An 18,571-nucleotide genomic window follows, 5' to 3' on the forward strand; every position below is an offset into this window, starting at 1 on the left:
GCTGGCATATTGAGTGCAGCACTTTCACAGCATCATCTTTTAGGATTTGAAATAGCTCAACTGGAATTCCATAACCTCCACTAGCTTTGTTCGGAGTGATGCTTTCTAAGGCCCACTTGACTTCGCATTCCAGGATGTCTGGCTCTAGGTGAGTGATCACACCATCGTGATTATCTGGGTCATGAAGATCTTTTTTGTACAGTTCTTCTGTGTATTCTTGCCACCTCTTCTTAATATCCTCTGCTTCTGTTAGGTCCATACCATTTCTGTCCTTTATCGAGCCCATCTTTGCATGAAATGTTCCCTTGGTATCTCTAATTTTCTTGAAGAGATCTCTGGTCTTTCCCATTCTATTGTTATCCTCTATTTCCTTGTACTGATCACTGAGGAAGGTTTTCTTATCTCTCCTTGGCATTCTTTGAAACTCTTCATTCAAATGGGTATATCTTACCTTTTCTCCTTTGCTTTTCACTACTCTTCTTTTCTCAGCTATTTGTAAGGCCTCCTCAGACAGCCATTTTGCTTTTTTTGCATTTCTTTTTCTTGGGGATGGTCTTGCTCCCTGCCTCCTGTACAGTGTCATGAACCTCATTCCATAGTTCATCAGGCACTCTGTCTATCAGATCTAGGCCCTTAAATCTATTTCTCACTTTCACTGTATAATTGTTAGGGATTTGATTTAAGTCATACCTGAATGGTCTAGTGGTTTTCCCTGCTTTCTTCAATTTAAGTCTGAATTTGGCAATAAGGATAATAGAAAGCCTACAGACTTTTGATTGGCTTTATTATTGTTTTAAAATCCTCTACGGACAGTGTAGCCCCTTTTCACTTGCACTCCATCTGATCAGCTCCCACCACTCTGCATTTGGTGCAATGGTGAAGGGATATGCTGAAAAAGTGAGGGGTGAGTGTGTGTGGGCAGGAGACACCGGTTAGAAGTCTTCAAATCCATGTTTAGAAAAGCATCAAGATGGCACTTTAAAAAAGAAAAAAGAAAAAAAGAGAGAGACAGCACTTTTTCTTCATTTGCCTGTAAAATGCACCTGGCCACCAGTAGCTTCAAAGTCTTGAATGAGTAGAGTGTGACTAGCAAGCTCTTAAGGGCTTAAGCTGCTCTCTACAAAGGAAGGTTTTATTTTGTTTTTATTTTTATCTTTTAAAAAAAGTTATGCAGGGCTTCTTTTTAGCATCAAATGCTGAAATGAGTATGTCCTCAAATATGCATATTCTTAGGCTAGCCTAGATCTTTGGCCCAAGGCTAGCTATTGTCAGTTATTTCCTTTGTCTTTGCTTCTCTGTCATCTGGCAACAGGATCCCAGGATGACTTGTCTAATCAACTTCCGGTTAAAATTCTTGGAATACCACAGTATTAAAAACTGTAAAACTAATTCCTACTATCTGCAACCCACCCTGTTGTCTATTCTGAGAAATCTTTTGGGCCTCACAACCCCGTGAGGGAAATAGAACTGCTGTGTGTATCTCCCACAAGGAGCTCAACCCACCTCAGTGGCCCTAGGGAGACTGAACTATGTTTATTCTAGAGGCAAAATCACCTTCCTTTGATCCTGAGCTCTATTCTGTTGACTGTTTCATGAACACAGAAAGTGCGAGGCAGGAGTTTTCACAAAGACAAATAGCTCTAAAAGAGCACTCCAGAAGCTGGGGCACTGGTATACTGAGAGCTGGAGTGAGAGCTGGTTTGTCACATTGTTTCCCTTTTCTGGGAAAGACCACCAGAGTCAACATCTGCTTTACAGGAAGATTGTAATGGCTACTGGGAAACCATAGATAACATATTTTTGTTCTGGGGCTCTGGAGACATCAGATATTCTTATCGCTTTGGTCACTGGTTGGGAGATAGTCATCGTAACAGAACGACTGAAGAGAATGACACAGGAACTCTCCACGGCGAAGCATGTGAGCCAATGGTCCTGTGTTTGCTTCCCTTCAGGGTGGCTGACGAAGGGGCAGTTGTCTGAAGCTCATTGCTACACTCAAAGAGGAAAACATGCCTAAGGTAGATTCTCCCACAAGTCAAATGTCATGTCTCTCTCTCTCATCTCTTACAGTAATCCGGTACAACAATGATCTGGTACAGAAATATCACCCTTGCTTCTGGATTGATGGGCAGTATCTCTGCTGCTCTCAGACAGCCAAAAATGCTATGGGCTGCCAAATTTTGGAGAACAGAAATGGAAGTAAGAAATCTGATCAGTGTAATCTCTCCCCACTTTGACTCTATCCATCACTTTCTCAGGGTTCTATCAAACCTAGGTCTGTACATTTTGGCCAGTGTACAAAGGAGCCTGGGAGAGGGGATGGGTGGGAACCAAAATCCAGCTGATGCTCTGTTCTTTCTAGCTGGGAAAACTGGCATTGGGCTGTAGCCATCAAGACTTTTCATAACTTATGTAAAGGCACCAAATACAAGAGTAAAGTTCCTGACCAAACCTGTCCCTGGGCCCTTCCCAAATATGCATTCTGTAGCTATTATCACTGGTTTCTTACTTTGCAGGCTTAAAACCTGGGAGTTCTCACCGCAAGACAAAAAAACCTCTTCCTCCCACACCTGAGGAGGACCAGGTATACAGGGAAATTGGGTGCTGCTTCAATGGAAACTTACAGTCACACCCAGAAAACAGACCAGAGTCTTAGAATTCTCCCTGGGATATGGCAGTGTAAACTGGTATTCTTGTTGAGATAGGGGATTTGGCCCTCTAAGTAGGACTTCCTCTTTGGTGGAGAGACAGAGGCTTATTAGGAAGCTATTGGCAACCATTTAATCCAATCGCTTGTTTAGAACAAAACAAAGCCTGATTTTTTTAAATGAAAAATATTTTCAAACATAAAATTGAAAAATTTTAACAGTGAATGCCTATATACCCAATATCTTGATTTTACCGCTAATATATTACTTTAAAACTTGATTTTGGGGGTTACTTTTGGAGGTCTAGAAAGGCTTTTCTCATATATTGTAGGTAAGCAAGGCAGGAATTCTTATTATGTTCATTTTACAAACAAAGAAAAGAAGATTCAGAGCCACTTAGTGAGTCCATGTACTAGTTTAGTGCTAAGTTTTCCAGATGGGGGCTGTACATGGTTTTGGCCCAAGAAGCTTTATGAACACTGATGCCTGGGTCCAACCCTTAGAGTTTGACATAGTTGGTCTTTGAAACTGCTTGGGTGATGGGATTGTTAACTGCCCACAAGATGGTTCTGATGCACATTCCATGCTGAGAGACCCTGCAGGGGTGCTTAAAAATGGTTGTTGAGTGAATGTTGAATAAACCTTTTATTTTGCCTGATTTGGGTTAGAATGGTTGGGGAACAATAGGAGTGCCTGACATCTAGCCAATCTCCCCAACTTTTTTTTCCTAACAACACAGATCTTAAAAAAGCCACTGCCCCCTGAGCCAACAGCAGCACCTGTCTCGACAAGTGAGCTGAAAAAAGTGGTAGCCCTTTATGACTACATGCCAATGAATGCAAATGACCTGCAGCTGCATAAGGGCGACGAGTATTTTATCCTGGAGGAGAGCAACTTACCCTGGTGGCGTGCCCGGGATAAAAATGGGTGAGTTCATGTCTGCTCTTCCTGAGCCTTGTATCCATCTACTTTGTGCTTAGTCGCTCAGTCGTGTCTGACTCTTTGTGACCCCATGGACTGTAGCCCACCAGGCTCCTCTGTCCATGGGGATTCTCCAGCCAAGAATACTGAAGTGGGGTGCCCTCCTCCAGGGGATCTTCCCAACTCAGAGACTGAACCCAGGTCTCCCAGATTGTGGCCGGATTCTTTACCATCTGAGCCACCAGAGAAGCCCAAGAACACTGGAGTGGGTAGCCTACCCCTTCTCCAAGGGATCTTCCCGACCCAAGAATCGAACCAGGGGTTCCTGCATTGCAGGTGGAATCTTTACCAGCTGAGCTGCCTGGGAATCCCTCCTACCTACTCTGCTGCTGCTGCTAAGTCACTTCAGTCATGCGACCCCATAGACAGCAGCTCAGCAGGCTCCCCCGTCCCTGGGATTCTACAGGCAAGAACACTGGAGTGGGCTGCCATTTCCTTCTCCAAGGCAGGAAAGTGAAAAGTGAAAGTGAAGTCGCTCAGTTGTGTCCGAGTCCTAGCGACCCCATGGACGGCAGCCCACCAGGCTCCTCCGTCCATGGGATTTTCCAGGCAAGAGCACTGGAGTGGGGTGCCATTGCCTTCTCCACCTACCTACTGTACCCACATGCAAAATCCTGCATCATAACTCCCCTACTCAGTATCCTGATCAGCAATTGTTCTTCCCACATCAAAGGGAATATGCTCTCCTTCCAAGTCCTTCCCAGAGCGCAGCCCCGCATGTGGCCCCTCCCTGAGCCCACGTGTTGTGGAGCACATGTGATCAATGCTGCAAGTGCAGAAGCTACACACACACTGGCAACATGATCCTCTTTGAGGGCAGGACATTTTATATACCACCATTTGAAACTGGTTCTGAGCCCCAGGATACGAGGTAACCAAATCGGTGTCTCACCCAGATTGGGGAGTGTTGGATGATCAACCCTGTTGTCTCCTCTACAGGCAGGAAGGCTACATCCCTAGTAACTATGTAACTGAAGCGGAGGACTCCATAGAAATGTATGAGTGAGTATGCTTATGTTCCCAGCACAGAATCTTCACAATACAGTATAAACCTTTTTCATACTTTCAACAAAATTTTGATATCAAGATACTTATTAAAATCAGCATCAACTGGGTCAAATAATGCCACCAGTTCAAGTGATAGTGCCTACATCTTACCCTTATCCCAAACACCCTGTTGATGGAAGCTGGAGAGGTCACCATACCCCCTCCTCTCCAAATAGGACTAACTACACTCAAAGAAAAACACAGCCTGATAAGAAACATTTGAAAGGGTGAAAAATGGCAAACTGTTCTCGTTGTCCATTCTCCTGAATCATGGAAGTGGGTTGTCTTTGAAGGCCCTGACCCTCATCTGTATCCTGCAACCTTCTGCCACTAGCTCTCCATTTCCACAATTCTTCAGCAACAAGCATGCTTCGGGAAAGGGATATAGTGTGCTATGCACATGATAGGCACTCAGTAAATAGCAGTGGAGTGAACTGACTGATTCAATGGCACGGATGAGCCACAGACAGCACTCTAACGAGCCACTCAGGCCATGGCCTAGAAGCCAGCCAAGCACTCTCCCTTTCCAGGTGGTATTCCAAACACATGACTCGGAGTCAAGCTGAGCAGCTGTTGAAGCAAGAGGTAAGTGTGCGACCACAAGTAAATGGCAGTCTCTGCACCACAAGCAAGGATCCCGAATTGAGGGCTTGCTGCTGTCCGCCACCTCCAGGCAAGGCAATGTCAAGGCTCTCATCTGACGGGGCCCCAATTACACCTTGCAGTGTCAAAAGCAACGAGGCTGCAGCTCAAATGTGGAACTTGGCAGTGAAATCAGGGCTTCTGTTTTGTCTTGGGTTTGGGCAGTTGGGATGCTGGTAGCAGTGCCATTTCCTCCTGATGGTCAGCTTCTTTTCCCATCTTTTCAGGGTAAAGAAGGAGGCTTCATTGTCAGAGACTCCAGCAAAGCTGGAAAATATACCGTGTCTGTGTTTGCCAAATCTACAGGGTGAGTGTTACTGTTTTAAGGCCCTGGGGAAAAAGAACAGGGGCACCCATCCAACAGTTCCTTAATGAAGTGCTTCTCCCACTTCCTCTGTCGCTTAAACTCAAAACTCACCTCACTTCACTTCTTGGGTCCTTTGGGCCCTTGTTCCCGAGTTGCTGACTCAGCGTCCACTTCTTCAGGGAACCTCAAGGGGTGATACGCCATTATGTCGTGTGTTCCACACCTCAGAGCCAGTATTACCTGGCTGAGAAGCACCTTTTCAGCACTATCCCTGAGCTCATTAACTACCATCAGCATAACTCTGCTGGTAAGTACCAGGGAAACCAGAGAAGAAGGGTGTGACAAGTACCAAGAGAAGGAATTTAGGACAAGGTGGTTAGGTAAAACATTAAGCCTCATAGGGTAGTGACAATTAGCTGTGAAAATGAACCCCTGAGATACTGGATTGAAGTCAAGGGAAGAGGTGATCAAAGGCAGACCTTACACCCAGTAGGGACTGACTTCTTATTTGGTGATTGATGCTCAGTGCTAAGGAAGGACATAGAAGAGACTGGTAATTAATCAATCAGCAATATTCATTGAACTCCTAGTGTCTACTCTGTAATTTTCTTGTTACTAGAGAACACACAAAAACTATTACTTTAGGTCCTTGCTCTTAAAGAACATGCAGGTTCAAAAGCATCAGAAGAGAATTTCTGCAGTGTAGACATTCTAAAGACTGGGAGATTGGGGAGAACATGAACACACGGGAAAAGCTTCATCAAGAAGGCTTGCAGCTGTCCACCATGTCCAGGCAAGGCAGTATGAAGGCTGTCATTTTATGGGGTTCCAATTACACTTTTCAGTATCAAAAGGAGAAGGAGGATGTGAGTTAAGCCTGGACTGGGAGGTGGGGATATATTTAGCTGGGGAGCATACTTCAGTTAGCATTTTCTTTTTTTTGTCCCTGAAAAACATTTATAAGAGGAGAAACTTCCAGAAAAATTCAGGTTCATGGCAATCTTTTGGGATTCAAAATGTACTAGAAAGATGAATACTGAAAGTGTGAGTCATTAAGTGTGCAAGGCATCTCACTCCCTGTCTGCACCAGCAGCATGACCCTCTCTGTATGTTTTAGGACTCATATCTAGGCTCAAATATCCAGTGTCTCAACAAAACAAGAATGCGCCTTCCACTGCAGGCCTGGGATATGGTAAGTGCTTATTTCTCTAGGGCAGGGTGGACCAGCCAGTTGCAAGCAATACTACGTCTGGCAGACCCGGCCAGACCTTGCCTCTCAGTCATTCTTGCAGCGCACTGTTCCATGCCAGCTGCCACAAGGAATGTTAACACATTATTGCCTGGAGACCTAGAAATGCCAGAGGTGTTAGTTTCTGCAAAAATCCCCCAGTCAATAATGTGTTAAGACAGAGCCAAATCAAAGTTATCTAATGAGTTTTATCCCTCTGGTGGCTCCTACTGGGACTGCGAAAACATAGATTCATAAAGGTTTGTTTTTTTTTCAATTGTGGGGAAAATATCAATAAGGGATTTTTTAAAGATGTTGTCTAGTTGATCTTCTTGCTCTATGCCTGACTTGTACCAAAAATTCCCAGACTCCTCCAATCAGTAATCCCCTGTCCCTGAGATTTACCTGAGCAAAAATGAATTAGTATCCCTGAGAATTCCTCTCTTACTGCTTGTCTATTTCTACCCCCAGTAGGGATTCTAGTCTATTGTGGAAATTATACATACATGACTCAAAGAATCACATCAAGGCGTTGTTGTTATAGGATCATGGGAAATTGATCCAAAGGACTTGACCTTCTTGAAGGAGCTGGGGACTGGACAATTTGGAGTAGTGAAGTACGGGAAGTGGAGGGGCCAGTATGATGTGGCCATCAAGATGATCAAAGAAGGCTCCATGTCTGAAGATGAGTTCATTGAAGAAGCCAAAGTCATGATGTAAGTTACAGTCCAAACCCAACTCTCCATCCAGTCTAGGAATTACAAGGACGGTTCCCACTGTGGTTTAAGGTGATTGATAACAAGGGAGATTTGGGACCTGGGCCTGAGGTCAACCTTTGATTGGTGTGAGTCTTAACTGCTAAGGTACTCATTTCTCTTTGATACTGATGGAGAATGGTGTTGCTCATGGGCGGGTATCATCTTGATAGTATTTGAGGGTAAATGTAGAGAATGAGACTTTCAAAAGGAAGACATTCTAATGTACCCTTAGTGTTCACTCAGCCCTGGACTTGTTTCCTGTTCTATCGATGGCTCCAAATCCTGGTTCACCCTCACATGTTAGGCACTTTTAGAGTTTAGGGTAGGAAAAAGGTTATTATGATCTCTCATTTGACTACTCCAAGGCCAACTCCTTTCCTCCTCAGTTCCTTTCTGAATGATATTCAGAGTCAGAAAGGGAAGACTGGTTCATTGCCTCTCCTGTAGGAATCTTTCCCACGAGAAGCTGGTGCAGTTGTATGGCGTCTGCACGAAACAGCGCCCCATCTTCATCATCACTGAGTACATGGCCAATGGCTGCCTCCTGAACTACCTGAGGGAGATGCGCCACCGCTTCCAGACTCAGCAGCTGCTGGAGATGTGCAAGGATGTCTGTGAAGCCATGGAATACCTAGAGTCTAAGCAATTCCTCCACCGAGACCTGGTAGGATCTCAGAAGGATTGGTCTGGGTCCAAGGGCTGAGGGGGTGGAAGTAGCATAGGAAGACATCATCCATAGCTGAGGAAGGTGGCTGGAGCTGTGACTTCAATTTTATCTAGAAAATACTAAAAGTTTGGTGAGCCTCTGCCCCAGTGGTCAGCCGGTCAAGGAACTCCAGCCTCAACACCATAAGTTCCGCCACAATGGGAGCTGGAATGCTCACTCCCAGCCCCTCCTACTATGACGAGGAAATGGTGGAGTCCTCCAGGGACAGAAGGGCAGCCCTCATCCTGATGGAACTGCTTTTTAGCACAGAACCATCATTCTGGTTATATCAGAATCACAAACTGGGTGTCTGTTGGTGCATTTTAAAGTGTTATATTAATATATTAGTTAGCAAACACTTAAAAACATTTCACATTAAAGAACTGAATTTACAGCTTCTCATGAAAATTGACATCATGTAAACTGTCAGCCTATAAAGTATGGGCCTGGTATTACAGGATGGTCTAGCTGATCACAGGAAAGTGGTTGGCCTCCCTTAGACCAGACACTTTCCTGACAACTCCACCTACCCCCTTCACTCTATCACTTCCCCTGCCTGGCCTCCTGAGGCATATTTATTTCAGCCATGCCAAGGCAGAAATAGCCCTAGTCCTGTTGGTAGAAAAGCAGAAAACAAAACACACTTGCCTTCTGTTCTCCCTTAATTCTCTCGACATTTCAACGCACGAAGGGTTGTCATGGAATTATCAATGTGAGTGAAATCATGCTGCAAGTCCTCAGTGGTTTACTTATGACTTTACTTATTATGGGGGTTGCTCTATATGTGATGGAAGTATATCAAAATTCCTCAGTGGCATCAGCTGACTCCTGTTAGGTGGGAAAGTGTCTCTAGATAAAGGAGATGAGGCTTCCTGCCTCTGATGGACAGAAGCTTTGTGCCCTTCACTTGTGCACCAAGGACAGAGTCTCACTGGTGTCTCTTGCACTACAGGCAGCTCGAAACTGTTTGGTTAACGATCAAGGAGTTGTTAAAGTATCTGACTTTGGCCTGTCCAGGTGAGTGCAGTCTTTTTCACCTTTCCCTTTAAAAGTAAAACTGGCACAGTACAAACGAGAGGTGACACTGTAACTTTTAATCTTCTCCCTTTCCCCCTATAATTCTAGTTTTTTCCACCATCTTTCTATACCTTTTCTTTCTCTGAATGGTTGAAGTCACTTTTCATACTTCTGTTTGATTGTTATAGTCCTCTCTTCTCCTTTCTCCTTTCTCTTTTTTTTAAAAGCTAATTTCCCCAATATTCTGTCTTGTTCTGTTAATCCTGTTGACTTTACTCTGTCTCCTTTCCTAATGAGCCTAATTACCATTGTTGACTGCAGAATTGAAGGAAGGGAAGGATGGGAAAAGAGAAAAGAGGGAAGGGAATACCTATTAGACCTTATTCCACTTCATCCTTGCTGTATCTATACTGTCAATCAGGAAAGCTAAGTTGGATATGAAAACAGGAATATGTTAGTAATGGCATTTGTAAAAGACACTGGTTCGCCTGCAGTATTTGTGCGACTCTTATGGCTCTGCCAAGAAATTTTAAGCAAATATCAAACTCTCCAAATTGTAACAGCAACAAGTCCTGAATCCTTTGCAGGTATGTTCTGGATGATGAATATACAAGCTCAGTAGGCTCCAAATTTCCTGTCCGGTGGTCTCCACCAGAAGTTCTTATGTACAGCAAGTTCAGCAGCAAATCTGACATTTGGGCTTTTGGTGAGTGGATACGATTACATGGATTATACAGCTCAAAAGAAAAGGAATGCTGTTGGGAAATTCACACTCTGCAACCTGCACAGAGACACTGTTATTTGTTCTTGCTTTCATTCATCTAATCCTTAGGGAATCGGGCACCACAGGGGTTTCTGGGGATTAAAAACAGTAAAGTAGACACGATCCCTGCCTTCTTAGAACTTAGAATCTATTGAGGGAAACAAACAATTCATTCAGTATTCCACAGCTTCTGAATACTAATTATGTACCAGGGACTCTGCCAGACCCTATAACCACAAACACAAATAAGATGTTGTCTCTCTCCTAGAGGAACTAATGGTCCATGGCAATCCTGATTACCTCCAGGGTACTCAGTACTATAGCAGAAGTTTGAACAAAATTTTAAAAAGCCCAGGGGTGGGGTGGGGGGTGGAATGAGCTGAATGTAATGTTTGAAGTTGATCTAGGAACACTAGGATCCCTCCTACCTAGAAACAACACATTTTGTTTTTTCATTGTCTAGGGGTGCTGATGTGGGAAATTTACTCTCTGGGGAAGATGCCATATGAGAGATTTACTAACAGTGAAACAGCTGAACACATTGCCCAAGGCCTACGGCTCTACAGGCCTCATCTTGCTTCAGAGAGGGTATATGCCATCATGTACAGCTGCTGGCATGAGGTAAGTGTTTTAGTGGGACCTCTTGAATTATTTCCTTGAACGTACTTTCCCATGTAGCTGAGCAAGCACTCACACCCTACTCTTCCTCACCACATAGCAACTGAGCACAGACAGACAGCTGTGCACATTCTCAAACCCAGCCTACATTCCAATCCTTTCATGACCAGAAGTTTTTCCAGGCCCACTCCAATTATCACTAGAGGATCATTCAGTTCAGTTCAGTTAAGTCGCTCAGTCGTGTCCGACTCTTTGTGACCCCATGAATTGCAGCATGCCAGGCCTCCCTGTCCATCACCAACTCCCAGAGTTCACTCAAACTCATGTCCATCGAGTCAGTGATGCCATCCAGCCATCTCATCCTCGGTCGTCCCCTTCTCCTTCTGCCCCCAATCCCTCCCAGCATTAGAGTCTTTTCCAATGAGTCAACTCTTCGCATGAGGTGGCCAAAATATTGGAGTTTCAGCTTTAGCATCATTCCTTCCAAAGAACACCCAGGGCTGGTCTCCTTTAGAATGGACTGGTTGGATCTCCTTGCAGTCCAAGGGACTCTCAAGAGTCTTCTCCAACACCACAGTTCAAAAGCATCAATTCTTCGGTGCTCAGCTTTCTTCACAGTCCACCTCTCACATCCATACATGACCACTGGAAAAACCATAGCCTTGACTAGGTGGACCTTTGTTGACAAAGTAATGTCTCTGCTTTTCAATATGCTGTCTACATTGGTCATAACTTTCCTTCCAAGGAGTAAGCGTCTTTTAATTTCATGGCTGCAATTACCATCTGCAGTGATTTTGGAGCCCCCCAAAATAAAGTCTGACACTGTTTCCACTGTTTCCCCATCTATTTGCCATGAAGTGATGGGACCAGATGCCATGATCTTCGTTTTCTGAATGTTGAGCTTTAAGCCAACTTTTTCACTCTCCTCTTTCACTTTCATCAAGAAGCTTTTTAGTTCCTCGTCACTTTCTGCCATAGGGTGGTGTTACTCCAATACCATCTCAGCTCTAGGGAGAGGGGTGTCATGGGGCCATGTCACCTAGCATAAGTAGGCAGCCAGAGGCATTCAGACAAGTGTATGGACATTAAAAAAGAAAACTAATTAAAATTTGTGTTCATTCCTTTGGGAGTCATTGGCCCTTTCTTCTACTTTACTAACTGCACACTTTTTCTGGCTGTGGTCCTAAATGAGATTTTTTTAAAATGCTAACACCTGAAAGGGAACTAAAATAGGTAGTTCTCGTGGTTTGTTTTTTTTTTAATGCATTGCATTATGGGATATGTGGGTAGATGTGGTATTTTGAAAATAAAGAGCCTGTCCCACTATTATTAAAATGCTTTGCTGCTCTCACCTTGGGTTCTTCAGGAGTGCCTACTCTATTTTTAATAGATTCTTGGCAACCTTAATTTGGCAAACTAAATCTCTAGTAGGAAATGAGTGCTCAGCTCTTAGTTCTGCCCCTTTAGCAACAGGGAAAGACTGACAGTGTCCAGCAAGCACGTATGTGAATCTGGAGTTATCCCTGTGGGGTGAAAAGTAGACATCTGGATCAGAGCCTGGCTCTTTTCCCTTTCACAAATGACTCAGGTCACAAAGAAAGTGTGGAGAAAGGGATGACCCTAAGAGCCATCTCCCTTCTCTCTCCTGTGCTGGGCAGGATTGAGGGTAATTGACTCTGCTGCTCCTTCCCAACTAGCACATCCTCACTCTGCTACTGAAGTATTTCAGATAGGCACTTTCTCCACAGCCTATTAACGTAGTACTCATGAAACAGGAATCTCATCAGAATCTCTGTGGAACTCTTAAAGCTACAGATGACTGGGCCTTACCTCCAGAGATTCTGACTAGGTATGTCTAGAGGGGGCCTTGGGTATGTCTTTTTAAACTTCCCAGGAAATTCTGATACTCAGTTAGGTTTGAGAATCACAGATTCAAAGGAACAAGAAGTTGATGACTTCTGGGTTCTGATGGATTGAGACTTTTCTTGCATGAATATATCTTGAATCACTAAATACCTCATGGGCTTATGGACCATGGCTGCCACAAAAGGACTTAGTCTGAAGGCCAGATGGTTGTAATAGGAGGTTCCGGGTGCTTAGGATGCCTGCCCAGTGAAGCAGCTCCTGCTCTTGACATGTTCATTCCTTTGTTAACTTTGGCTTTAGGATGGTAGAAACAAGTGGTTAAAACCAAACAAAAATTATCACAGCTTATAGGATTTCAGTTCAGTCAACCACTTAAGTTTGTTAAGAAGGCATTGGTGTAATGAATTTGGCTTTAGTTTCGATCAGTGTTTGTGAGAATAATTTTCAAAATTTCTTCACCACATTAATAATCTGATTTACTAAAGATTTAAAGTACACAAGGACTTTATGGAATACTTCTATTTCTCCTCTCTCTGTCTCTCTTTTTTTTGGGTAATCCACAGGGTATGCTACTGGGCATATAGTGTAAACTTCATAAACATTTGCTGTTTACTCATTGTGTTTCCCTTGAATTCTAGACTCTAGCCCACTATAACACTCCATTTTTTTCTTTGGTTTTAGAAAGCAGATGAACGTCCCACTTTCAAAATTCTTCTGAGCAACATTCTAGATGTCATGGATGAAGAGTCCTGAGCTCACCAATAAGCTTCTTGGTTATACTCCTCTCCTCCACAATCTCAATTTCACTTTCTCTGAGGAAATCCCAGGCCCTTCGTGCCCTTGCTGAATACACAAAGGACCCTCTCCACATATAGGAACGCCTTTCTATCTCTTCCCTGGGATACTATTAATACCTTCTGAGCAAAGGCCAAGGAATTTTTGTGCCTGGTATTTTCCCCCAGAGAGGAAATTTCCCAAAAGTATTAAAACAGACTGAACGTGGGACTGAATCATTTGGAGGGAGGGAGGGATGTAAATAGCCTCACAATGGGGGTCCGACAGCTCTTTGGGTAGGCAATAGAGCTAGGGGGGAGGGAGGTAGAACTTGGCAGGAATAAAATGGTGTCATAAAAATGGAAGGAGAGGGTGTTTTGATAAAATAAAATTACTGGAAAGCATGAAAGTTTCTTGCTATTTTGATTAATCATGCAGCCTCCCTGAAGCGCCCTATCTCAGTGTTCCTGGAAACTGTTGTCTGGGTTGGTTTGTCACATTTCTACTTTCAGAACTCCACGGGATTCTCCACATTTAATCCCTCTCTTAGTTGCTCAGTTGTATCTGATTCTTTGGGATAGGAGGGACTGTAGCCCCAGACTCCTCTGCCCCTGGAATTCTTCAGGCAAGAATATTGGAGTGGGTTGCCATTTCCTTCTCCAGGGGATCTTATCCACCCAGGGATGGAACCCAGGTCTCCTGCATTGCAGGCAGATTCTTTACCATCTGAGCCATCAGGGAAGCCCCTTTAGGCCCTCTGGCTCTTGGTAGATTCTGCTTCTGAATCAGGTGGTGGTGGTGGTGGTGGTTTTGTTGCTAAGTCGTGTTCAACTCTTGCGACCCCACGGACTGTCACCCGCCAGGCTCTTCAGTCCATGAAAATTTCCAGGCAAGAATACTGGAGTGGGTTGTCATTTCCTACTCCAGGGGATCTTCCTGACCCAGGGATCAAACCCGCGTCTCCTGCCTTGTAGATGGACCGTTGTATTGCAGGGTGATGCTTTACCGCTGAGCCCCCAGGAAAGCATCTGAATCACAGACAGCGATCACAAACCAGAGCTCACACCCTGGCATGCGGTAGGCATTAGATATCATCGGAATAAATCTGACAGGTGAAGACAAAATCTGCCAGCGCCACTTTTTGCTACGTCAGGCGGGGTAAATTCCATTAAAGAACTAGAGCCAGGGGCCCAGGACAGCAAAGCTACGGGCCCAGCAGTCCCTGCCGAGCACCAGCGCGGCAGCGGGGAAAGCGTGGGTCAATTTGAAACCCGACTGGGGCGGGGCTGTTGGGCCGGTCGGGAACGGACCACATGGTCCGCAGTAACTTCCTTTTTTTAACCTTCTTTCTTTTCTTTTGAAATAACGTCTCGACAGCGCCACGGAGCTGGGCGGACAGTCCCGAGACCTCCGGTCGCAGACACTGCGCCGCCGCAGGGTCGTGTACGGGGCGGAGCGAGGCGCGTGGACAGCTGGAAGGAGAGCCCAGAACCCGAGCTGGGGTGCGGGCGGGGGCAGGCCCCCGCATAGGGCCCCGCGCCCGCGCAGTGCGCTCGCGGGGCGGTCCCAGAGGCAGCGGGTTGTGGTTCCGGTTCCGCCGCGGAGACACGTGAAGGTCGGTGAGTTGGTGTGGAGTTCGTCTCTGCACGCTTGACCGCGCTGGGATGGATTCCTCCTCGTCTTCCTCCGCGGCCGGTTTGGGCTCGGTAGACCCGCAGCTGCAGCATTTCATTGAGGTGGAGACTCAGAAGCAGCGCTTCCAGCAGCTGGTGCACCAGATGACGGAACTTTGTTGGGTGAGGAGCCTGGGGCTGGGACCTGGCCACGGTACCTACTTGCCTGTCCTTGCCTCGCGCAACTCACCCCGACGTCTAGAATTCGGGGAAGGGACAGGGCCCGACAGAACCCCTTGGTTTCCTTAGGTTCCTCAGGCCAAGCCGGGAGGGGAAAAGGGTGACTCCGCTTCTCAGGGTGGGTGTCGCTCCGGACCTCGGCTTTGTTAGTGCAGAGGATTGGGTATTGTAGAAGACTTATGCTGTTGTCTCAAGCAGAACTTTAGGCATTCAAGGTTGAAGCTACCTAGTGCTGGTCACTAGGACTGATGAGCGCCCCCGCTATTGGTATTTAATGTTGGCTATCCTGAGTCCCAGGATCAGTCCCAGAATCAGTGAATCTCCCGTCCCTGCACTCCTCAGAGTTTGCCTTGATTACTTAGTTGCTCTAACCGTCCCTGCTGAGGAGTGGCTCTAACCCACGAACCAAAAAAGCAGAGTAATGTCTACCAACATACACACTTTTTTGCTTTCTTGTTGGATTGTTGTGTAATACCAAGCCGTTTCAGGTCTGAAGGTTGAGGAACTGTGTATGCCCTGTTAGGGGACTTTGGCAAAAGGGTAGAAGGCATTTATTTGCAGCTTGGAATCAAAGTGTTCTCTGGCTGCCAAGGACAGCATAACTACTTTGCCTTGACATACAAAATTCAAAGAATTCAGAAGCCAGGGATAAATTTCCTTGGAAGTGGAAAGACTGAGGCTTGTATACACAACAGAATAATGAACGAAATTCATCTGAATTATAAACTTATGGTATCGCTGGACTCTGACCCTCTACAAATGATTGCTTAGCTCCCATCTGCCTTGAACTAGAGCGGTTTGATTCTTTTAAATATCTGGTTCATTACATTTGGACCAGGCGGTGGTGTGGTTAAAGACTCCTTTAAGAATCTGAAAGCAGTGGGCACTTTAGGAAAATTCATACAATTTTCCATTCGTCTTGAGAGAGAGGATTCAAGAGCCTCTGGCTTAAGTAGATATTATAGAATCTCCAGTCATAAATACTTTTTTTTTCCCCTTTGGTAGCTTTTATGGTGTCTTGCTTCAGTGATCTATCCTTTCACCCATTTATCCTGCAGTTTAAAGGCACTTAATGCAAGCAGCATTGTAGAGTTGTAACCAAATTCAGCAAAGGGTTAACTTCCCTAGTATTTTCCTTGCATTTTGTCATTTGTCTTGCTCTGTAATATCTCAGCACCATCATTTTCTGACTTATTATTTCTGTGCCACAGCTTCCCTCTTTGTAAAATGAAGATTAATAATAAACAGAATCTGTTCCAAAGGGTTGCTGTGAGAAATTAAGGCTGTGGAAAATTGCCACACAGTAAACTGCTGAATGTGAACTGTGATTAACATATCAGATACTGTTTTTAGGTGAAGTTTTTCCTCTAAGCAACAAGAAGCTCCACCTCCTTTTTTTTTTTTTTTGCCAAGTTCCCTTTGTGATTCTGTATCTTGTCCTGAGCAGGAAAAGTGCATGGACAAGCCTGGGCCAAAGTTGGACAGTCGGGCTGAGGCCTGTTTTGTGAACTGCGTTGAGCGCTTCATTGACACAAGCCAATTCATCTTGAATCGACTGGAACAGACGCAGAAATCCAAGCCAGTCTTCTCAGAAAGCCTTTCTGACTGACCTCAGCATTACCTCTTTGGAAAAGGAAGGTAGTTCAAGAGACGAAGAGCAGTTGATGGGTTAGTTGAAGAAAAGGCTATGGGGGAATTGGCCCCCACCTTTGTCACTCTTAGGACATCCTGTCATCTGAGAATGAACAAAGACCAATTTTTGATGTGGGGGATTTGAGGGTCAGATGTATTTGGGGTTGTGTTTTTTTAATGCTAATCTTGTGAAACAATTGACAGATGAATGAAAAACTGCTAGATGCATATTACTGTTTGTGGGATGATGGTTTTCTTGTAGTCCCATTAACTGCTTCCTATAATTTTAATAGTGGAATTGCTCTATAATTTGATACTGGGACCAGATAGGTAATAATGTGTTATTTGTGTGGATTCATTTCAGATTTTGGGGGAGATCAGTATACATCTTTGTGTCTTTCAGAAATGGCAGCAGTAGGGGAAGAGTAATTTGGTACTCAACTGTAGGCCTCCTTATCTAGTGTTTAATTATCAGTGCTGGAAAAAGTATATTTCAACTTTCTAGATTCTCTGCCTCCCTTATACCATGATTCACTTAAATATCTATATGACATATGATCTCGAGCTAGTACAGGTTGCCTGAGAGTCTAGAGGCCTTTAGTTAAAGGAATCTAGCCAGTGAACGTAATTTTCATACTAAACAGCCACAAGGAAGAAGTTAACTTACCCTGTGTATCAGGGTTCAAAAAGATTTAACGATGTGCCTCAATGAAAAAAATTAAGATTTGGGTCAGTCAGAAACTAACAGCAGTATCAGGTTGAGGTGCATGCCTAATGTAAATCAGTGTAGTTCCCATTTACTGCGTCTTTTAATGACTGAAATAAAAGCTACAAGATTCAAGTCTGTGACTGAGAAGGCTTTCTATTCTGGTTATCACCTGCACCCTGGAGAGATTTGGTTCCAAGTGGGCCGGTTCCAAGGCTGAAATGTAGTCAGCCTGGGTACCTGTTCTGTGCCAGTTATGGCATGGTATTACAGTGACCCCTGACCTTTCTGAGAGAAAAGAGGACTTTGAAATGAGATGGAGGGGAAGGAGTTCAGTACTGACAGTCAGTTCCCTGAGTGTAGTGGAAGAGATTCTTGAGACTGGATCCCATTCCTCTTACTTCACATCCTAGTGGAATGGAGTGTAGACCTAAATTGGAACTCTTGTTGCAAGCCTTTAGTGCCAATCCATGAAGATTGGGAAATACACATTTCTAGAAGCCTCTAGTCCCTGTTTAACTTTCCACCATACAGGCAGTACAAGGAAAGTTTGAAAACTCTAGAAAACACAATAAAATAAACATTTAAGTACTTACTCGGCCACACACCGTTTGGGGGACCAGGATGTCAGCAGTGCTCAGAAATAGTCCCTGCCTTCATGTAGCTTCTATTTTAGTGAGGGGAGACAGGCCACAAACACATCCATGTGTCAATATAAGGAGTGCCATGCAGAAGAAGCAGAATAAGGGTGTCAAGGAATGTTTGTGGGGCATTGTTATTTTAGCTAAAGATGGTAGGAAAAGGCCTCCTGGGGGAGGTGACCTTTCAGCAGAGACCTGAAAGAACTAAGTAACCAAGCCATGTAGGTATCTGAGAGAAGAACATTTCAGGTAAGGGTGATGCCAAGTCCAAAGGCCCTAAGGAGGGAACACCAGTGTAGTAGAAGAATCTGAAAGTCAGTGTGGCTGAAGGTAAAGTGAGTAAGGAGGATAGTAAGAAATCCATCAGAGACTGATTAAAGATGG

General features: G+C 44.7%; 2 protein-coding genes across 4 annotated transcripts in view; both read left to right on the plus strand.

Annotated features, from left to right (window-relative positions):
* BTK (Bruton tyrosine kinase) overlaps window positions 1-13,759 on the plus strand; it is a 32,508-nt gene extending 18,749 nt beyond the window's left edge. For all 3 annotated transcript variants that reach the window (XM_040264952.1, XM_040264953.1, XM_040264951.1), the window contains 14 exons: window positions 2,071-2,199; window positions 2,517-2,584; window positions 3,388-3,575; window positions 4,569-4,631; window positions 5,207-5,261; window positions 5,546-5,625; window positions 5,805-5,932; window positions 6,743-6,817; window positions 7,398-7,569; window positions 8,059-8,275; window positions 9,270-9,334; window positions 9,922-10,040; window positions 10,561-10,718; window positions 13,263-13,759. In XM_040264952.1, coding sequence (XP_040120886.1) covers window positions 2,071-2,199; window positions 2,517-2,584; window positions 3,388-3,575; window positions 4,569-4,631; window positions 5,207-5,261; window positions 5,546-5,625; window positions 5,805-5,932; window positions 6,743-6,817; window positions 7,398-7,569; window positions 8,059-8,275; window positions 9,270-9,334; window positions 9,922-10,040; window positions 10,561-10,718; window positions 13,263-13,334 — 1,589 coding nt within the window. In that variant the 3' untranslated portion in view covers window positions 13,335-13,759. The remainder of the gene's footprint in view (window positions 1-2,070; window positions 2,200-2,516; window positions 2,585-3,387; window positions 3,576-4,568; window positions 4,632-5,206; window positions 5,262-5,545; window positions 5,626-5,804; window positions 5,933-6,742; window positions 6,818-7,397; window positions 7,570-8,058; window positions 8,276-9,269; window positions 9,335-9,921; window positions 10,041-10,560; window positions 10,719-13,262) is intronic.
* A 1,107-nt stretch (window positions 13,760-14,866) lies between these two features.
* On the plus strand, window positions 14,867-17,686 carry TIMM8A (translocase of inner mitochondrial membrane 8A). Its single transcript, XM_040264954.1, has 2 exons — window positions 14,867-15,151; window positions 16,656-17,686. The coding sequence occupies exons 1-2, from the start codon at window positions 15,020-15,022 to the stop codon at window positions 16,815-16,817; spliced, it is 294 nt and encodes a 97-aa protein (XP_040120888.1). The 5' UTR covers window positions 14,867-15,019; the 3' UTR covers window positions 16,818-17,686.
* The last annotated feature ends 885 nt before the right edge of the window (window positions 17,687-18,571 follow it).

This window comes from Oryx dammah, unplaced genomic scaffold, assembly GCF_014754425.2.
Source record: "Oryx dammah isolate SB20612 unplaced genomic scaffold, SCBI_Odam_1.1 HiC_scaffold_23, whole genome shotgun sequence".
NCBI lineage: Eukaryota > Metazoa > Chordata > Mammalia > Artiodactyla > Bovidae > Oryx > Oryx dammah.